General features: G+C 51.0%; 1 protein-coding gene across 11 annotated transcripts in view; it reads left to right on the top strand.

Annotated features, from left to right (window-relative positions):
* The window catches only part of MSI2 (musashi RNA binding protein 2), a 394,191-nt gene that overhangs the window by 244,183 nt on the left and 130,240 nt on the right, over positions 1–19,768 (top strand). For all 11 annotated transcript variants that reach the window (XM_040497036.1, XM_040497042.1, XM_040497044.1 and 8 more), the window contains exon 7: positions 6,388–6,436. In XM_040497036.1, coding sequence (XP_040352970.1) covers positions 6,388–6,436 — 49 coding nt within the window. The remainder of the gene's footprint in view (positions 1–6,387; positions 6,437–19,768) is intronic.

Genomic DNA, 19,768 nt, shown 5'->3' with positions numbered 1-19,768 from the left:
TGGAATGTGTAACATGACAGTTTCATACTTAGCCCACGTTGCACATTTTACCTCCTTCCAATTTTCGTCTTGCCTTTGTTCATTGTCTAGTATTATTTGAGACTGTGTATCTTCCAGTAGATGAAAAAAATTTTTTTTTGTGAAAACAGGGACCATGTACAAGCTACCCATTGCCACCGGAATGCCGGGAAACAAACAGTCACAAAACCTCAGCAGCAGACAATAGCTGTTCATGTCACCTGCCTGGAGTCCACTGGAATGGTTCTGCTGATCTTGGCTGGGCTCACTTGCATGTTTTGGGTCACGTGCCTGTTTTAGGATTGATTGAGGGGACTTGGCCCAGCTCCACATGCCTCTCACCCACTAGCCAGCTAGACTGGGCATGCCCTTCTCATGGTGATGGCAGAGAGAAAACAAGCAGAAGCGTGAAAACCTTCCCCAGGCCAGACCCAGCGTGGGCATACCTCCATCTCATTTTGCTGACCATAAGAAGTCAAGTTCAGACACATGGGATGGAGAGAGAGACCCTGCCTCTTTGGGGAGAGGAACTGCAGAATTACAGAACTCAAGGTTTGGGGCCATCAATGCAAACAGTCTGCCATGGTCCGATGTCATTTGCCTCTTACTTGTACTTAGGCCAGTGCTCTCTGCAAGTAGGGAGCGCTTAATAAATATATGTCACATATAAGTAAATAAAGTTGACGTTAGCTCAATCTTCTAATCAAGATTGAGTTGGCTGCATGATGTAGGCATTTGCTGGTTTATCTGTTAGAAGGAAAGTTTCTGTCATCCTGGTAGAATCCAGATGTCTCTTGCGTTAGGTTCAGGGACAGCTTGGTTGTCACTAAGAAGTGTCTCTTTTTGTCATCTTTTCCATGGTCGAATCTACTGTCATTGTTTTCAGGATCTTAGGATGTAAATGTATGAGAGACAAGGAACAGAGGGGGAAGACAGTTTCCACACCAACGTGTGTCAGCTGCCTCTGGAAGAGAAATTTTGTCCCATGTACTGAGCATTGCCATGGAATCAGACACTCTAGGGGTGAGGCCCGGGAGATCTGCGTTTTAAACAAGCCAGGTGATTCTGACACGGAGGAAGTTGGAGGAGTTCTGCCCCAGCCCCCATGGGCCGTAGAGGTCAAGGCGTAGCTCCCCACCGATGACCCTCAGCTGTGGTGTGTGCGTGCTACTCGCCTCTGAGGATGTTACAGTGTGGTCCGAACCGGGTGAAGGCAGAAATACATGTTTAGGACTTTCTGGTGTTGAAACAAAAAGGGAGACATCCCCAGCCATCTTATTTAAAAGTTACTTTAGGGGCGCTTGGGTGGCTCCGTCGGTTAAGCGTCCAACTTCGGCTCCGGTCATGATCTCACGGTTTGTGGGTTCGAGCCCCACGTCGGGCTCTGTGCCGACACCTCAGAGTCTGGAGCCTGCTTCGGATTCTGTGTCTCCTTCTCTCCCTGCCCCTCCCCTGCTTGTGCTGTCTCTCTCTTTTTCTCTCAAAAATAAATAAAACATTACAAAAAGTTTTTAAAGGTACTTGACCTTGCCTGTTCGCTCAATATGCCTCCCGTGCCAGGCTGCATTGGGAGCCTGTCCTAAGTTATTAAAGAGTACTGTCAAGGTGGGAGCAAGCTCCTTCTCTCAAACCAGACCAAGCGTGGGCCAGGATGTGGGACAAAGTATGGTGAGGTTCAGATATCTCCTCTCCTTCTCGATCCCTCCAGGGACAACCCCAACCCCAGACCACTAGGCCCATGGACCCCCACCTCTGGTATAAAGAAACACGTAAGCCTGGTGAGGGCACTATCACCACAAAATAAATACCAGTGCTAGTCTAACAAGAGTTCATGGTGTTTTCTACTTGAGGTCGGAAAAACTCCTGTGTCCGGCCCCCAACTCTCTGTGTTCTAGAACACCAAATGAGGTCTGGTCTTTATGTTGAAGTTGATGACTCTGTACAGCCAACTGATCTACCTGGGTTTCGTGTGCGCGCGCGCGCAAGAGAGAGACACACACACACACACACACACACACAGACAGGGCCAGAAACAGAGAGAAAGACGGACAGAGACACAATTATCAGTCTGCTTTTTTCTAGGGTTGACTACCAGTTACCTTGACTTTGCTCCTCATTCCCCCGTGATGCAGACTCACACAAGCTGCTTCTGTTTGATTCGCATAGAACCGTGAGAAACAGCCCCGTATGTGAGGCCGTGTTTTTCATTCTATTCAGTCTTTGTATATTCAAATTCTCCCAGTTTCAGCTCTTGCTGTTCTGCCAGATTTCCATTGCATTGATGGCTTCTCTGAATTAATAAGTGTTTTGCAATCGCTGAAAAGTTTTCTCTCCCCCCGGCCCCTTCCCCAAGCACCGGGTCTTATCCATATTGATTTTTTTTTTTTTCTTTCTCTTTCCTCTCTAGCTATTTCTCAGAGGTTTTATTCTGTAAAGTGTTAATAGAATTTTTCTTTCGCTGTGACATTTTATCTATTCAGGAGGTCTTTGCGAGTCCCATTGTGCAACTGGACTATAGAGGAAACAGCTCTATTCTTTACGACAATGGTTGCCCTGAAAAACATACACAGATCCTCCCCCTCGCTCCCCAGGGTGGAGCGTATGTTGGGAGGGTAGCGTCAGAAAACACCCAAACTTTGGAAGGAAAAGAGGGAGCCAACTACGCACTGTTGAAGGGGGCGGAGGGCGTTGAAAATACTTTTTTTTTTTTTTTTATTGAATTCAAAATATTTATTTCCTAAGGGGATCTGAGTGTCAGGACCAAAACATGGCCAACACAGAAGGGAAGCTGTTTTCCTTACTGTTAGGCATTTTTAGCTCAAACTAAGGGCTTGGCAAGCATCTCAGAAAATGTGGAGATGGGTGTGAAACAGATGTCACGTTTACCTGCGCGGCACCCAGCAGGCATCACCCCCCACCCACCGGCACCCCAGGCATTGGAATTCTTACCGAGGCCCTGGGGTCTGAATCTGCAATACCATATGCTCAAGTGTGACTGCTCTGTGTACAAACAAACCAGTTGATCTTCTGGTGGTTTTGCTTGAGTGGTGCACGGAGGCAGACGGCTGTGGTGCCTGTGGCCTCAGCAGGTGCCTGGGGGGCCATCAAGCCTGCCCGGCCGCGGAGGGGTCTGGTGACGGCACCCCATCTCCAGCCTAGCATCACTTACCCCCCTCGGCCCGGTGGAGACAGAGTAGCTCCTTGCTGGCACGGCAGTCACCGTGCAAGGCCATTGTCCTCCCAGTAACTGACTTTGAAAACGGGGACCAGAAGGGGAAGGCCCCAGGAGCCTGTTTGTTCAGACTCGGTTGCTTAGCAACCAAGGGGGGGGGGCTGACTCCGGAAGGGATTTTTAAGCTAGGCCAGTCCCTTCCAGGGTTATGTCTGGCTGGCCTACCCCCTCTTCCATTCTTACCTTGACTCTGCTTCCCGCCCCCCCCCCCCCCGTTCTATTTGATAGCATCTGGAAAAATAGATTTGATTTGTCTGGAGGCAGCATTTTAAGCCTGGTCTTATTGCTTTGCCCAGTGTCTTCCCCTCCATCGGAGATTGTAGTCTGGGAGGAGTGATGAATGAATGGCCTGTGATTCCCTTTCTCGGTTGGCTTAGCTCTGGCCCCCAAACTCATTTGTGAGCCTTTGAGCTCCAGTGAGCAGTGCTCAGTCCTTCCCAACCACACACATGCCGACATTGCCCCAAGCGCAGAGCCCTTTGGCTAGGGCTTTGCCCAGGACCACATGGGTTGAGTTGTAGTTTTAGTGCCAATCGTGGGCACACAATAAATGAGGAGACCAGGCTGCTTACCTGGCCAAACCAGGTACAGTCCCCAGGTGAGTAGCTGGTCGGCTAGGACCGCACCTGTACTAAAGATGTGCATTTTGTGGAAGAATAAAGAATTGGGTCATAAGTACAAGGAGTGGAATTCAAAAGCCAAATCTAGTTCAGTGAGGGTGACTTTCTTGAGATCCACATGGGAATGGAGTGTGGATCCTGAAATCTTATTGCTGGAAATATCCAAAAGGGTTGCAGGATGCCTGGAAAGACTGAGGGAGGGATAGAGAGACAGAGGATGCCTTTGGTGTTTTCTTCTCTTTGATATTTTTGAAAAGGCCCTAGCATAAAGGTAGTAGTCTGCTGGGGCAGCCACAACAAAGTACCACAGACTGGGTGGTCAAACAACAAAAATTTATTTTCTCACTATTCTGGAGGCTGAAGTCCAGCCTTGGCAGACTTGGTTTCTTCTGAGCCCTCTCTCCTTGGCTTGCAGACAGCCCCCTTCTCTCTGTGTCCTCAGGTAGGCTTTCCTCTGTACCTGCGTCCAGATTTCCTCTTTTTATAAGGACCCCAGTCAGTACTGGATCAGGACCCACCCTAATGACCTCATTTTAACTCCATAACCTCTTTAAAAACCCTATCTCCAAATACAGTCACATTCTGAGGTACCGGGGGTCACGACTCCAACGTCAGAGTTTGGAAGGGGGCACAGTTCAGCCCATGATAATCAAGACGTGAAATTTCCATTGTCTATAACCAGAAACAGTTTAAATATCCACAGAAGGATTAATTGAGTAAGCTATAGTTTCTCACTCCATGAAATATTATGCAGCAGTCAAGATCGTATTGATAATACCTCACACCCATCAGGATGACTACTATCAAAAAACTCCCAGAAAATAACAAGTGTTGGCCAGGGTGTGGAGCAGTTGGAACCTTCATGCCCTGTTGGCGGGGATGTAAAATGGAACGGCCACTGTGGCAAACGGTATGTCAGTTCCTCAGAAAATTAAAAACAAAGTTACCATATGATCTAGCAATTTCATTTCTGGGTATACATACCCAAAAGAATTGAAAACAGGGACTCAATGAGATACTTGTACACTCATGTTTTATAGAGGCACTATTTACAATAGCTAAGACTGAGTATCCATCCATCGACGGACGAATGAATAAGCAAAATGTGGTATTCACATACAATGGAATATGGCTGAACCTTGAGGACATTATGCTCAGTGGAATAAGCCAGTCACAAAGACAAATACTGTGTATTTCTACTTCCATGAAACATAGTAGCCCCCCCCCCTTATTCGTGGTGTCCATTACGCGCAATCAATTGTGGTCCTAAAGCTGATGATCCTCCTGACGGATCATCAGAAGGTCAGTAGCAGCCTAACGCTACGTCACATGCCTCCGTCATTCATCTCACTTCCTCTCATCACGTGGCATCTTATCCTCTCTCTTTATCAGTGACAGTACAATAAGATGTTTTGAAAGAGAAAGACCACATTCACGCCACTTATATTACAGCATATTGTAATTGTTCTATGTTATTATTAGTTACTATTGTTAAAGCCTTTACCGTGCCTAACGTATAAATTGAACTTTATCATAGGTGTGTATGGACAGGAAAAACCATGGTGTATCTTGGGTTGGGTACTGGCCACAGTTTCGGGCATCCACTGGGTGTCTTGGAATGTATGCCCTTGGACACGGGGGGACCTCTGTACTTGGAGTAGTCACAGTCAGAGACAGCAGACAGAAGGGTGGTTGCCGGGGGGCCGAGGGGGACCGAGGGGGCCGAGGGGGTGCGGAGTTATTATTTGATGGGGGTAGAGTGTCAGTTTTACAAAATGAAGAGTTCCGGAGATGGATGGTGGGGATGATAGTTCAACGTTATGAATGCATTTAATACCACTGAACTGTGCGCTTAAGAACAGTTAAGATGGCAACTTTTATGTTATGTGTATTTTACCATGATCAAAAAAATTGGGGAACAAAACAGATAATATTCACAGTGTGAATCTGGGAAGTGTTTGCAATATTGTAATAGTATATTAAAAAAAGAACCAGGCGAAAATTCCATATACGGTATGATTTAAACTATATTAAAATAGGCATAAGGTTTTTTTAAAGGCAAAAACTGAAGGGAAATACACCAGATGTTAACTGTGGTTGTACTAGGCAGAAAGATAGGAAAGGCAGTGATCTTTTTTTTCTAATTTTTTGTGTTTTCACGGAATTTTTTTTAAATGTTTTAAAATTTATGTTTATTTTTGAGAGAGAGAGAGAGAGACAAAGTGCGAGCAGGGGAGGAGCAGAGAGAGAGGGAGACACAGAATCTGAAGCAGGCTCCAGGCTCTGAGCTGTCAGCACAGAGCCCGATGCGGGGCTCAAATTCACAGACCACAAGATCATGACCTGAGCCGAAGTCGGACGCTCAACCGACTGAGCCACCCAGGCGCCCCTTCACATAAATTTTAATGGGCACCTATGGCTTTGATAATGGAAACCACCCTTCCCCCCCAATATATCACATTTCAAATGTGTTGTTAAAATTCCTAAAGCAGACCCCATTCTGTATTTGTTTTGCAGGTGGAGGATGCAATGCTGATGTTTGATAAGACGACCAACAGGCACAGAGGTAAGAGCCCCCGTGGAGGAAGGCTTCCCTTCTGTCAGTTGACCGTCTGTTGAAGGTCTGTATTCATGGAGGGACACCACAGCACAGAATCCAGATACCGGACAGTTAAAAATCGGCCACGCCCAACCCGTGTTCCGACACACCTTTCTAACCCTGGCTCTCTTGGTCTTTGCTAGACCTGAACACTAAGTGATCCGAGTGGAAATTATTCACAGCAATTACTCCGTTGAGTTCTCAATTTGCATTGGAGGAGGTGGTTTAGAAGCACACTGGCAACCTGAAGAGCCAGAAAAGAAGGTTTATTCGACCTGCGATTGCAGGATTGGCAGTGCCCTATGCACATCTGGAGTGTTTAGAGGGCACTGCGCCTCCTCGTATTTTCCCCTGTGCTCTTATTGTCCTATCCAGTGTTCTAGAAAACGGGTCTCAACTTGGGGTCTGTGAGCCTCCGAAATGGCACACGGAATGTTTTATGTTTGCGCTTTTCTTGGGAAGCGATGCGTAGCTTTGAACAGATTCTCAAAGTGGTCTCTGACCTCCATGCCTCCCGTTCCCCAAAAAGGAACACGTTGAAATGACTGCTTTAAACAGAAAATTGGACGAATCTAGAAAACCCTCCCAGAGGAAGTGGAGTCCAAGCTTATGGCTTAGCGTTCCATTCTCCTGCTCTCCGGAAACCCCTGGTATCTGGGGCTCCTAGGAACAGGGCGTTAATGGGCAGAGCCTCGGAAGGGAGGTGGCAGGAAGCAGCGTTCTTGACAGAAGCCGGAGTGAGCAGTGTTTCCTGGCCACTCGGATTGCATTTAGATGTTTCTCGTGTTGTTTACATTCTTGCTGTCACCTGTGATTAGAAGCAGTTACCCAGCGCTGACTGTATGTCTCTCCTGTTGGGAGCAGGCAGGCTGAGTGAAAGGGAGGAAGGAGGGTGGGAGGGAGGGGCTGTCCTCAGTGTGCCTGGCAGTCCGGCTTCCTGTGCGTCCATTGACAGCGGCCTCAGAAGGGAAAGTAGAAAATCGGGCGGAAAACTGGGTCTCCGATGGTGTATGTGGGGAAGGCATGGGGAGGGGTGGAGGATGAAGAGGTGGGGTGGGGGGGAGGCAAGGGAGGAAAAGAAGAGCTTACAAGTGTGGAATGATTGCTTTGTCCTCTGCCTTGCTCAGCATCACGGGGGCCGAGAGAGCAAGGGGCCGGGGGTGTGGAGACGGCCAATTCATGATTATTCTCCACCATCATCCTTAGGGGAGGTACGGGGGGGTTATCTGAGCACTGTTTTCACAGGCATCGTGTATTCTCATCTCCACCGCAGCGCCGTGACTTTGGGAAAATCCCTTCACTCCTTTATCTTCTTTACCTCAGTTTATTCATCTGTAAAGTGGGGATAATATTAGTATTTCCCTATAGGGTTGTTTGGAGAGAGTTGGAGTGCCACGCACATCACCTGTGCGCAGGTTATTATGATTGTTTTCACCATCATCACCTCCGTGTGGTGTGTGAGGTGACTGAAACTCAGAGGGGGTAGGGGATCCACCCAAGGTCAGAGCAGGGACTCCTCTCTAGGACTGCTGATTTCAGATTTGGCTCTTTCTCTGTGGTCTCCATGTGGGGACGGGTGCGTTAAGAAGAATGTTTTCATCTATTTACTTTCAGGGTGGGCGAGGCCCCTCTGAATGTGGCACTAGAGTTCAGTGCTAGAATTCACGCTCCTGGAAGATTCCTGAGTGGCCTCTATAGGCAGTAGTGTTGAATATCCACGAATAAAGGTATTTCTGAGCTCCTGCTCTGGGTTAGGCCGTGTTGGAGAGGAGAGTAAATCATCTTTTGCAAACCTCACAGCTGTGCCGGGGAAAGAGATGTGTCATCTGGGGGACGTGAGAGGGCCGGTGACTCTCCGTGTTACGTTACTCGGCTAATAGCAGACAGAGGCAGGTTCACACTGCGGGCGCCGGGCCCCTGAGGAAGTGCCAGGCAAGATTCTCCCTTATTTCTGACCCAGACGCCTCCTGCTGTGGGTGGAGCCTCTTTCCTTGCTCCCAGGCGCTGGGTGCCGTGATGGGGTGGTGGCCCCTCTGTCATTCCTGTCTCGAGCCGGAGGGAGGTCCGTTTTACGGCCCCCTGCTCAGAGCGGCTCCAGGGATGGCATTGATCGCTCTCCCATGACTCCTGGGGCCACTGGCAGGAAGAAGGGTGGGCACAGCCCCGAGCACATGCTCAGTGCACCCCAGCCACGGCAGGGCCTGCCCAAGCGTCCTTCTGCCCTGCCAGAGGTGAGATTCCTGCAGTGGATGTAGGACCCTTTGCATAATTCGTGGAGCCAGCACAAGGTGAAAGACGGGGCCTCTTACTCAAAAGTTATTAAGAATTTCAAGGTGACAGCGCATTCAACCCAGGACAAAGCCCTTCTGAGCGTGGGGCCAGCCATGGGTGGCTGCACACCCAGGGGGCCAGCCGGAGTGGATGCGGTCCTGGGGGCCCCCGCTGGCGGGGTGGGGAAAGAGAAGGCAGGAGGGAAAGAGGCCCCAACATCCTGCGTCCCCTTTCCTCCTGTACAGAAGTCTGCTCCCTGGGGTTCTTTCTGTGTAGGGCTTTGGCCCCTACACACTTTCCAGCACCTCTGAATAGCTGAGGAGTTTCTCTTTGAACTGGGTGCTAAAGCTGGGTTAATACTTAAGTGGTTCAGAGCATTTCGGAGAGGAAAGAATTAAAAAAAAAAAAAAAGGCACATATCACAACAGAGGCACGAGTCCTGCGTGTGGGACAAGTGGGCCCCACATCCCTGATGGAATGTACATTTGGAATCAGGTGATAAGCCCGAGAACACAAAATCCTCCTGCAGCCACCTTGGCCCAACCTTACCTTCACCTCCTCAGCCTCCTGTTTCCCATTATCTTATCAAGAAGAAAGTGCTGCAGTAGCAGAAGTTAAGGACACCTCTCAGGCTGGCACTGCCTCCAGCTCTCCTCTTAAAGAGGTCCACACTGTTCACCCCGCGGGTGGCCACACAGCACGCAGCACGGCACCTTCCCTTTCCCCCCCTCGCAGCTCCCAACCCCGCCCCGCTGCGCAGCCTGGGGCTAGCGCACCTGTGCGCCCTTGGAGCTGAGACCGCTGCCTTCCAGGAAGGCTGCACGTTTGGTTGGGCCTGGGGTCCCGGGAGTCGGGTCTGCCGGGCTCACGGGACCCTCTCCGAATACTCTTGCCACTGTGAGCCAGAGCTCGGGGCGGAGTTTCCACTTCCCGCCGCACAGTGGCTCCCCCCCCTGCCCCTGTCCCCCATTTGTTCCCCCAGGGACAGGGTGGCCCTCCGTTACATCTGTTCACAGAAGCGACAGCCTGTGTTTCTTCCCCTCTTACATCTGTCCTTGGACCTCCCTAGCACCCTGGGAAGGAATCCAGGGGAGAGGAGACAATGAGCCCTCCCGGGATGTAAGTCCTCCCCCCTGGAAGCAGGAAGAAGGTCATTCAGCACGTGACTCCCACAGGAGGTGTGGAGTCTTCTCCCACTTTCTCCTTCGAGCAGACCTCCTTCCGGCTCCTGCTGCTCCCTTGATGCCGAGTTAGGGCACCTTTCCTAACCTCTCGGGACACCTCCGGGTCCTCCTCGGGAGGGTGGGGGAGCCGGGACAAGCTCTGGGACCTGAAGTATGTTTTCTGGCTTTTTAGCCTTTTAACTGAGAGAATTCCCAAGATTAAGTCCTTTGTCATTCTTCTTGTTTTAGCTGGGAGAGGGAGGTAAGGGGCTGTATCTGCCTCCCTGGAGATGGGGATTAGCACGCAGGAGTGCCCTCGAGGGGCAGCGGAGGGGCTGATCTGTGAGGCCCCGGGGAATTCTGAAGCTAGGGCCTTGCACAGCTGCAGTGAGAGGGCTGACCTTATACGCTGACCTGTCACAGGACGCAGCCCACCCTGGGAAGCACGTGTGACCTTGGGCTTGCCCTGAGGACATCCTAGAGGAGACAGACAGCTGGGGGCCCTCTTCCAGCAGTGCTGCCAGCAGATCCTGAAGGGGGGGGGGGGGGTCGGGGTATCCCGTGACGGCACACACCACGGTGGTACAGTGGGTTCTGTGCTGACCAGGCCATGCTAACCCTCTTGGTAGAAACCGCCAGCCCTTCCCGAGCAGTTATATCCCACGTGCTTAGCGCAGCGCCTACACATACTGTTGAATCTTTACGACGGTCATTGGTGAACCCAGCTGCCCGGAGTCCCCAGGTGGACGTACACCCAGCCTGTCTGACCCGGAGTCCTTGCTGTTGGCTGCTTCGCAAGCGTGGTGCTAGGCAGTGGTTGAAAGCAGGGAGATTGGTGGTTTTAAGTCTCAAGCACCTCCTCGTTACTGGTCCTTCTGCACCTGCCCTTCTTGCTGGACTGCTGCGCACCTCCATTTCAGGTGGGAAAACTGAGGCATGTAGAGTGTTGGAGGGCCGGCCGCACGCAGGTGTCTGTAGCCAGGTGGGAGCCGAGCTTCTGAAGCCTTCCACGAGATTCTTTGTGCCCAAGGGGAGAGAAAGAAGGTGGCTTTCCAGTTTTTGCACAGTCCTTTCATTTGCTCTCTCAAAGCCTTTGGAGGCGGTCTGAGAAATATGGGGCTGATCATCAAAGGGTTTAATCGTTGGGGGAAAGTTTGTTGCTTTCTCCTTGCAAAACTCAGATAAGATCTTGAATTCAGCATTAGGTATTGATCCCAGAGAGGGGCTGGCGGGGAGGGTCTGGAGGGAAGATACAGCACAGGGTCCTTCCCGATTTGCCCTTTGGGAGGCACAAGGCTGAGGGGTGAGCCGGAGGGAGCGAGGGAGGGTGGAGTGGTTTGGATCTGTCCCCACTGTCATCAGCCCCGTTTGAGCAAGCGGAGGAACGCGGGGATGTTGGTTGCTGAAACACATCTCACATTCACCTCCTTGCCGGGGAAGGGAGCCCCCGCCGTGAGTGTCCTTCTAGGGGGGGCCTCTGCTCGTCTTCCCTCCGAACCCAGCCTTCCAGGCTGAACCATGTCTGGCCCATCAGGGAGAGCTGGGTGGTTGGGGGCCCAGTGGAAAACAAGTCGGGTGTCTTTGAAGCTTATGGGATTGCCTGGTGAGGGTCAGCTGGAGAGGGAAGGAGTACAGAGGAGAGGCTTGGAGACAGGCCTTCTCACTCCCTGCGGCTTCCATTACCCAGCAGGCCTGTTTGCTCCAGAACGTTGCCAGAGGCAAAGGGCCGGATACACTGAGAGGAAAATGAAGCTCAGTATGCTGGAAGACTCCCCTCACCGCTGTTAACGGTTGTTCATTAAGTGCAATGCTAATGGCTTTGGAGAGGATCAACAGCTCTGAGAACTCACAGGCTCCCCAGCAGGCCGCTCCGCGGCACTGACCTCAGCCGAGGCGGTTTTGTGACCCTCCGAGAGCACCATCAACGACAGGCCCGCTGCTTGGAGGGTCCTTTTCCAGAGTGTCTGTGCCCTATCAGGAGCCGCCAGGCCGGAAGGGCATCGTTGTGGGCCCCATGTGGGAGAAGAGGGAGAAGCTCTCTGGGCTGTGGGGCTGAGCTCCGCCTCTCCCTCGAAGCTTGCACGGCATCTCCATCCCGAAAAGCGGTTGGCTGCAGTTGAAGGTCTCCGTAATTTGCGTAATCGGTTTATTTATTAAAATGGTGCCAGTAAGAGGTAGCTGAAACTGTGATAGAAGATAATGCCTTTCTAAGGAGGAAAAACAGCCCGTAATGTCCTGACTACCTGCCAGACACGCACTTTTTGAAATTGACCTCTGACGTCTAGACTGTTTTATAGACGCTAAAGATGATTCAGGATCGTGCTGTAATTATTTGTTCACTGCTGCCTGTTTCCCGAAGTTGAGGAAGGGGATGTAAAAGGAGCTTCACACAGGTGTAAACTAAATGAAAAATTAAAAGGCATTGCTTTCTCCGAGGGTGTAGGGTGTCAAAGATAATGTATGCCTGTGTTTTTCCTAGTGAGAGTCTAACATTCTGACCTTACTTAGGAAAGGGGGTTGGGACTCTACAGCCCGTAGATGGCACGTTATGGGATGGAGGAAGAAGTCCCTCTGGGTGGGAGAGGGTTGTTGGAGGGGGTAGGAGGGGTGGCAGGGATGCCTGGAATCACAGCTGGTGATGACACTTGGCGATGTGACACGAGGGCCTCGGTGCCCATGCCAACGTGATGTCCACCCGCTGGAGTCATGCCTCTGCAGGGTCCCCACCTCTCACATCTGCCTCTCATCTGCTGTGCGAGCTGCCGATGGTGTTGGGCACCCATCGCGCCCCACCCCAAGTCTGAGGTATATCAAAGGGTTTATTGGAAGCCTGTAAACCAGGAGCTTGATCATTATTAGTATCGATCCCAATTCTGTACCCGCAGCCGGTCTGCTCTAGGCCACGAACACCAGCCAAGGGTCTTGGCCGCACAGAACTTTCAGTCTAGTCTTAGGATGATGTGGCCACCACGCGTGCCACTTGGGCTCTTTACTGCAAGTAAAGGGTCTCGATCGGGTCAGGTGACAGAGAATCTTCTCTCCCCAGAATAGCCCATATGAGTGTGAGGCAACTGCTTAGGAAAATTACTGATAAGCCAGGCGTCTAGGAGAAGATGTTCAGAATAGGGTAGAAACTCAATATGACTGAGTCTCCTTCGGTCCACCCTGGTTAGAAGGGACATGGGGAGCGGGGCGAGGGTGGCTGGCGGTGACGTTAATTGCTGCCTTTGGGTGCTTGGAGAGATTCTTTTGGAAAACACGTGCCTTCTTGAAGTTGGGCACGCTCTAGCTAGAACGGGGAAGAGCCGCCAGGTCCTGCAGTGATGTAAATGGACGGCCAGTACCTCTCCCCTACATGGTCAGGACCCAGGGTTCTGTGCTCCTGCCTGGGCTCATTCTAAAGGCAGGGCTGCGTAAGGGGGGGTGAGCGTGCTTGTGTGTGCCCACCACGAGGGGTGTACCCCAGCCTCCTCACTCCCTTGTGGGGCCTGGCCCGGGGGCAGTGCGCCTTTGTCCCTCCACCCAGAGCACATTTCCCCCAAGGCCTGACCTGTCACCTGACGCATCTCGGGACCTCCTCCGGTCTGCCAGGAATGTGCAGCAATGGAGGGTGGAAGGAGGGGAGCGGGGTCCAGAGCTGCAGCCCCCACCCTGAGCCGTCTCTCAGAGACCAGCCCCCAGAGCTGTCTGCACATTTTATTTTCCCTTTAAATAAACACCATTAGCCTTCCCGAGAAATTGGTGCAAACATGACCTCGCAAATAACCAATTAAAAGGGCAGGGTTGAAGGGGAATGTGCGTTTGAAAACATGTAGAGAGGAGGCCGTTAAAGATTCCCGTATTACCCCAGCCCTGGCAACATCGATCTGAGACCTTAATTTTATTTCTGACAGGAAGCAAGGGGAGCGCTTTAATTTTTTTTTTTTCCCCGAGCTAACTAAATTCCGGAAGCGCCCATTCCGGCACTGTCTCCTGAGATATTAATCAACACAGTAGCTGGGTTTCTGTTCACCTGCTTTTCTTTGTAGACGCGGAGGAATACAAAGCTCTCAACTCCCTAGCAACGGGGCCGGGGGACAGGGGCGCCCAGCGCAAGAGGGAGCCTGCGTAGCCGGGGGAATTTGGCACCCTGGGTGCCCTGCATTTTCTGGAGCTGAAGTATAAATCTTAAACGTCTTTCCTTTGGAATAAAAGCCCTGGCACCAAAACGGTGGTGAGCTAATAGGTCTTCCTGCCTCCCTCCTGGCTGCGGCCCCACGGAAGCAGAAAGGGAGTGGGCCCAGGGTCAGCAACTTCACTGACCCAGAAACGGTTTTTTTGTAGAGAGGGACAATGAGGCTTTTGTTGGGCCCTGTTCCCATAGAGGCCCAGGCTCTGACTCTCACGACGTGTTTTAAGATCTCGGTGAGGGCAGGGAGTGGAGGCCTGAGGGGAAAGGAGCCTCCAGCGCGGCCACTTGGTTAAAAGCACCCCCTTTCTTAGCGCCCTGGCACTGCTAGGGGCCCGGGAACCAGCACCTGGGCGGGCACCTCCCTCGGGGACTGGAGCTTCCCAGGGGAGCCTCGTTGCTGTGCAGCTGTGGACTTGGGCTTCTGTTCAGAGCTTTGCTGCTCAACAGATGTGCATTAGCCCGTCCGCATCTCTGTGCGGGCAATGGTGTACTGCGGGACCCGAGCTTTGCGGGACCTGAGCTTTGCGGGCCCTCCCAGCTCCCCACAGGTGTCATCTCGGGCAAGTTGCTGAAGAGCTTTGAGCCCCGTTTGGCTCACTTGTGGAGGTGATAGACCTGCTCTGTAATGAGTGAAGTGAGTTGGCCTATAACATGCCCATGATAAGCGTACCTCATTTCTTTACTCTCCCCCTTAAGGAAGACCGTCCGTTTAACTTCTTTTAGCAAACAAACTACAATCTGTGTTTGAGTCTTTAAGACCCTGATCTTTAAAACAACCTTTCCCTCTCCTTCACACACAAAGCATACGCTTGCAGATGCATAGAATATTTCTGAAAGGCTACCCACAAAACTGGTCACAAAGCGTTAGAATGGCATAGTGGTTAAGAGCACATGTTCCGAGGGCCCCAGGGCGGCGCAGTTGGTTAAGCATCCGACTCTTGGTTTCGGCTCAGGTCATGATCTCATGGTTTGTGAGTTTGAGCCCCCACATCAGGGTCTGGGGCTGACTGCACGGAGCCTGCTTGGGATTCTCTCTCTCTCTCTCTCTCTCTCTCTCTCTCTCTCAAAATGAATAAACGTAGGGGAAGGAAAAGAGCACATGCTCTGGAGTCAGGCAGCTGGTTGGTGTTTGAATCTGAGCTCTGCGATGTAATAGCTGTGTGACCTTGGGCAAGTCACTTACCCTCTTTGGGATTCAGATTCCTCATTTATGAAATAGGAACGATGACATCGGGTTAGCCTGAGTCTTGCAGTGGTTAATAAGCATAAAGGGCTTGGAACAGTCTCTGGCCATAAATAGTTAGCACCTGAATGTGTTTTAGGGGCATGTGCATATACTCACAGATACAAGTTTACATAAATAAGAAACAGCGTTTGCTTCCAGGAAGAGGACTAAGTGACCAGTGGTACAAAGATACGGAAAAACATTTTATCGTATACTTATTTACCTTTTGAATTTTTGTACCATGTGCATTTATTACCTATTCAAACATTTACTTTTTTAGCGTTTAAGCTTTTCAAACTCATTCCAGTTTGAATTGTAAATGCAGTGATATAACAACATGAGGGAGAGTTTTCAAAAGAAAAACATTCACCTCATCCCAGCTCCCTTACACAGTAACTGTTGTCACTTCTACCTTGTTCCTGACATTTGCGTCAGTATTTTAAAACTTGGTTGTAATTATGGGGTTGGGACAACATGTGGCATCTCATGCTTAGTTGAACGGGGTTTGGGCCCCGTCTCTTTAGAGTTTTGTCTCCTGCCAGGGAGAGGGACCAAGCTGATCCAAAAGAACAAAATTTGATTAAATGCACCCGAAAATTCTTTACAACTCTGAGTCACCTCTTTTTTAGTTTCCATAAACAGAGAGTCAGATAGATAGATGAGGATTCTCTTAGTAGTTTCTGGTCCTCCCAGACAATGTGCTATTAATAGAATAGCCAGACTGCTCCCCGTCTGGAAAGAAACATGGTTTGCTTGAGTTTATCCCAGACCGGAGGGGAGAGAAGTCAGAGGGGCGGCCCTCCATTCCAGAAGTTCAAAACGGGTTTTAATTAAAGAAGAAAGTTAAAAGCATTTTCCTAACTAAGTCGTGATTAATAAACACGTGGGAACCTTACATAATATGGCAAACGCAGACTCCTCCTCTGTGTCCCTGTTGCTATAGCTGAAAAGTCACAGCAAGTACCCCGTTAAAGGTAGTGAGGTGTCTGGGTCATGTGACAAAGGGGTGAGAGGTTAGGTCTAAAGTCACACTACTGGGTTCAAGTTCCAACACTACCACCGATCAGCTGGGTGGCCCTGGGCAAGTTATTAAGCTTCTCTGAACCTCAGTTTTCTCATCTGTTAAATGGGGAATGTTATTACTCACGGACTTGGGAGGCTTAAGTGAGGTAATTCATCTGTGTGAAATATCTAACGCTTAGGAGACTATATCTATATTAGCTTTATTAGTGTAATAGCTCATGTTATTTTACTGGTAATAGTGTTACGGTTGCTTGGGGAATAAAGGCCAAGACTTGGTGAACAGAGGAAACGTTTAACACTCCAGGGTGCTCTTTGCTCGTCAAGTTTGCCGAGAGGGGAGAGTATTGTGGGTTGAATTGGATCCCGCCTCAAAAGATATATTGAAGCCTTAACCCCTCTTATCTCAGAATGTGACCTTATTTGGAAATAGGGTCTTTGCAGATGTAATCAAGATGAGGCCAGGCTGGCTCAGGTTCATCCCATAGGACTGGGATGCTAAGAGGGAGGGCGTGTGAGGTCAGACAGGTGACCACGGAGGCAGGACTGGGGTGAGGCAGCTGGAAGACGAGGATTGCCGGCCACGCCCAAAGCTAAGGGGGCCAGCACGGGACAGATTTTCTCTTGAGCCTGTGGAAGGCACCTTGGTTTCCGGCTTCTGGCTTCCGGAAGTGGGAGAGAATCCCTTTGCCGTTTTCAGTGCCCCCAGTTGGTAGTAGACTGTTCCAGCAGGCCCCGGGGGCCGCGCAGAGGGCAGAGCAGCGCTTTCTGTGGGGCGCGTGCCCCTGATGTTGGGGCTCCCGTCGCAGCGGGCGGGCAAGCCCCTCTCTCTGCACATCCCTGTCACATCATGCCGCTCTTGCAACAAAGCTTGGTCAGAGAAGAGATCTTTTACGTGAGAACACGACCCCCAAATCCTGACATAGTTCATGGCTTCCCCAGGTTGAAGTTAACCAAACACCGTGCAGATGCCCTTACGGTGTTAAATATATTTTTCGGTAGAGACCCTTGAATTCTGAGATCTCATTTTAACGGAGTAGCCTTCAGAGCTCAGTCACTTCTTTAGAAGCCGAGGAATACACTGAAGAGTTGTCGATAACGCCAGTACACCGAGGGGTTGTCCGAACCCCCAGCTCTCAAGAATGCAAACCACACCCGTTCCATAGGTGTTTCCAGCTCGGTTCGTTCCATTTGGCTGCTTAGGGAAATAAGAGAGAGAGAGAAGGAGATCAGGAGAGCTCGTGTGAGACAACACAGACCCCACCGTCCTTACATACCTGTTCCAGCTTCCATCCTGGAGAAAACACAGCGAGACAACACTGAACTTCAAAACCTGCCAGACAGACTTCTTGATTTCTTTATGTTGTCTCAGAAACCCTTCCAGGCAGGAACATTTGCCAAATTCAATCCTAGAGTGAGTTTCTGAGCTAAATTAATGCAATTGAGGGTCAAGATGGCAACCCCCACAGGTCCCCGGTCCCAGGACACCACTGAGCACAGCAGTAATTAACAGTGTGAGCGCCCACGTGGATGTGCTTCTCTTAACCCTCAGGTTTGGTCGGCGAACCTGGCGGAACAGAAAAATAACGGCCGTGATTTTACAGTGATCAAAGTTGCGCACCTTTGAGCGCTCCCTGCGAGTTAGAAAATTGCTTCCTCAACTTGCCACCCCGTCTTGATATCAGGAAATAATTGAAAGCACATCCTTCTGCTCTGAATATTTCCAGCGCCGGTGCCTGTGTTCCGGCACCCTAGGCGAAGCCGGCGCCTCCGCACCAGATCTGCAAAGTACGCAATGCTGACATCCGATTTATTATCTCGGAGGCTGGGCCGGTTCATGGATGATTCATGACTCCCGCTTTCCACTGCCGCTGGAGGTGACATCACCCATTTGGGGCCCAGAATAGACACAGAAGTGACGGTGGCCCCTGTTTTGTGTATCTCTTGCCAGCCCTGGGCTCCCTCCTGCCTCACACCCAGCCGCTCTGTGTTCACCGGGCACCAATGGCCGGGGAGCCCCTTAGAAACATCACTTTAAGCAGAAGGCCGCTGATGTGTTTCGATGCTGTTGTAGTCTGCACGGTAACGCAGGGAAGGGAGCTTCCCCAAAGTTCACCTCTTCCGCTTAGGTTCCTTGACTTGGAATTTAGATTCTACTCATAACCCAAAGAGTTGCCTAACTCCTGTGGCTGTCTTTGGCTTCCTCACTTAGAGACAGGGTTGGCTGGGAAGACCAGGGTGACTTAAGGCATCCAACAGCCCAGCATCAGACGCCCATATGATAAATGATTGCAGTCACATCAGAGGTTTGGACTGTATCAGCAGTTTTCAGCCCTGGTTGCACATTAGAATCACCTGGGGAGCTTTTAAAGCGTACCGATACCGGGGGCCCACTCCAGATCAATTCAGCAAGACCCGAGGTTGGGGCCCTGGCGTTCACAGATTTCAACGTTCACCACAAAGCTAATGCGCAGTCAGGGCAGGGACCCCCTGGGTCAGATGATCTCCAAGGACCTCCAGCTTTAAAATTCACCAAGATGGTACCACTGACCAGGTCTTTGACCTTGACCTGTTTCTGGGCAGTGGGGTGGAGGGCCGTCCTTGGTATGTGCTGCGGTGTGTAAGCCCTGGGAAGGAGGCAGTGTCTCCTTCAGGTGAGTGGCCCTCAGTGATCCGTGGGGGGAGGGAGGAAGTGTGAATAACTACCATTCTGTTGTTCCAGTTGTGAATCTAGTTACCGTCCTACCGAAAATACTTTGCCGGCTTCCCATCGCTATTAGGATAAGACCTACACCGTTGACCCTGGTCTGCAGTCTTTGGCGCCCGGCCCTTTCCGCTTGTCCAGCTTGACCCGTCACCATGCTCCCTGCAGCCACACTGACGTCCTGCACGTTTCCTTAGCAGGGCTGCCCTCACAGGCTGTTCCTTGGGCTGCCAGGAACAGTCTGTGTCACACTCCTGGCCAGCTCTTCTTACTCCCCTTACAGAACGAGTCTTAAATATCCTTTCCTCGGGGAAATCTTTCTGAACCCCCAGACTGGCTCAGCCCCATCGGTTGTCCGCTCCTGGCACCTTGTCCTTTTCCTTTATGGCACTTCTCAGTTCTTAGTGATGATTTGCTTCTTACCTGCGCCTTCCCCACCTCCCACCCCTGATATCCCCAGTATTTGGCACTGTATTAATTAACATATAGGACAAGAGGGTGGGTGGGAAATGGGCGGGCCCTCCTCACTGTGGTCTCTGTGCTCGTTTGCCTGAAAACAGGTTCCTGCTCACTGTCGCCATTTCCACCTCCTTTCTACACCTTCCCCCTGCAGAGACCTACGCTAGCGAAACGGAGGTGCAGTGGTCTTGTCTGGAGGACGGTGTAAGAGGTGCAGGTGTTTTCGGGAGAGGGCTTTGGAGAACTGAGGATGGTTCAGGACACTGCTGTTTTTCCAGAGCCTAAG

Source organism: Herpailurus yagouaroundi, unplaced genomic scaffold (genome assembly GCF_014898765.1).
Source record: "Herpailurus yagouaroundi ecotype Mexico unplaced genomic scaffold, PumYag 189, whole genome shotgun sequence".
Taxonomy (NCBI): Eukaryota; Metazoa; Chordata; class Mammalia; order Carnivora; family Felidae; genus Herpailurus; species Herpailurus yagouaroundi.
This window is presented reverse-complemented; position numbering and strand designations above follow the sequence as displayed.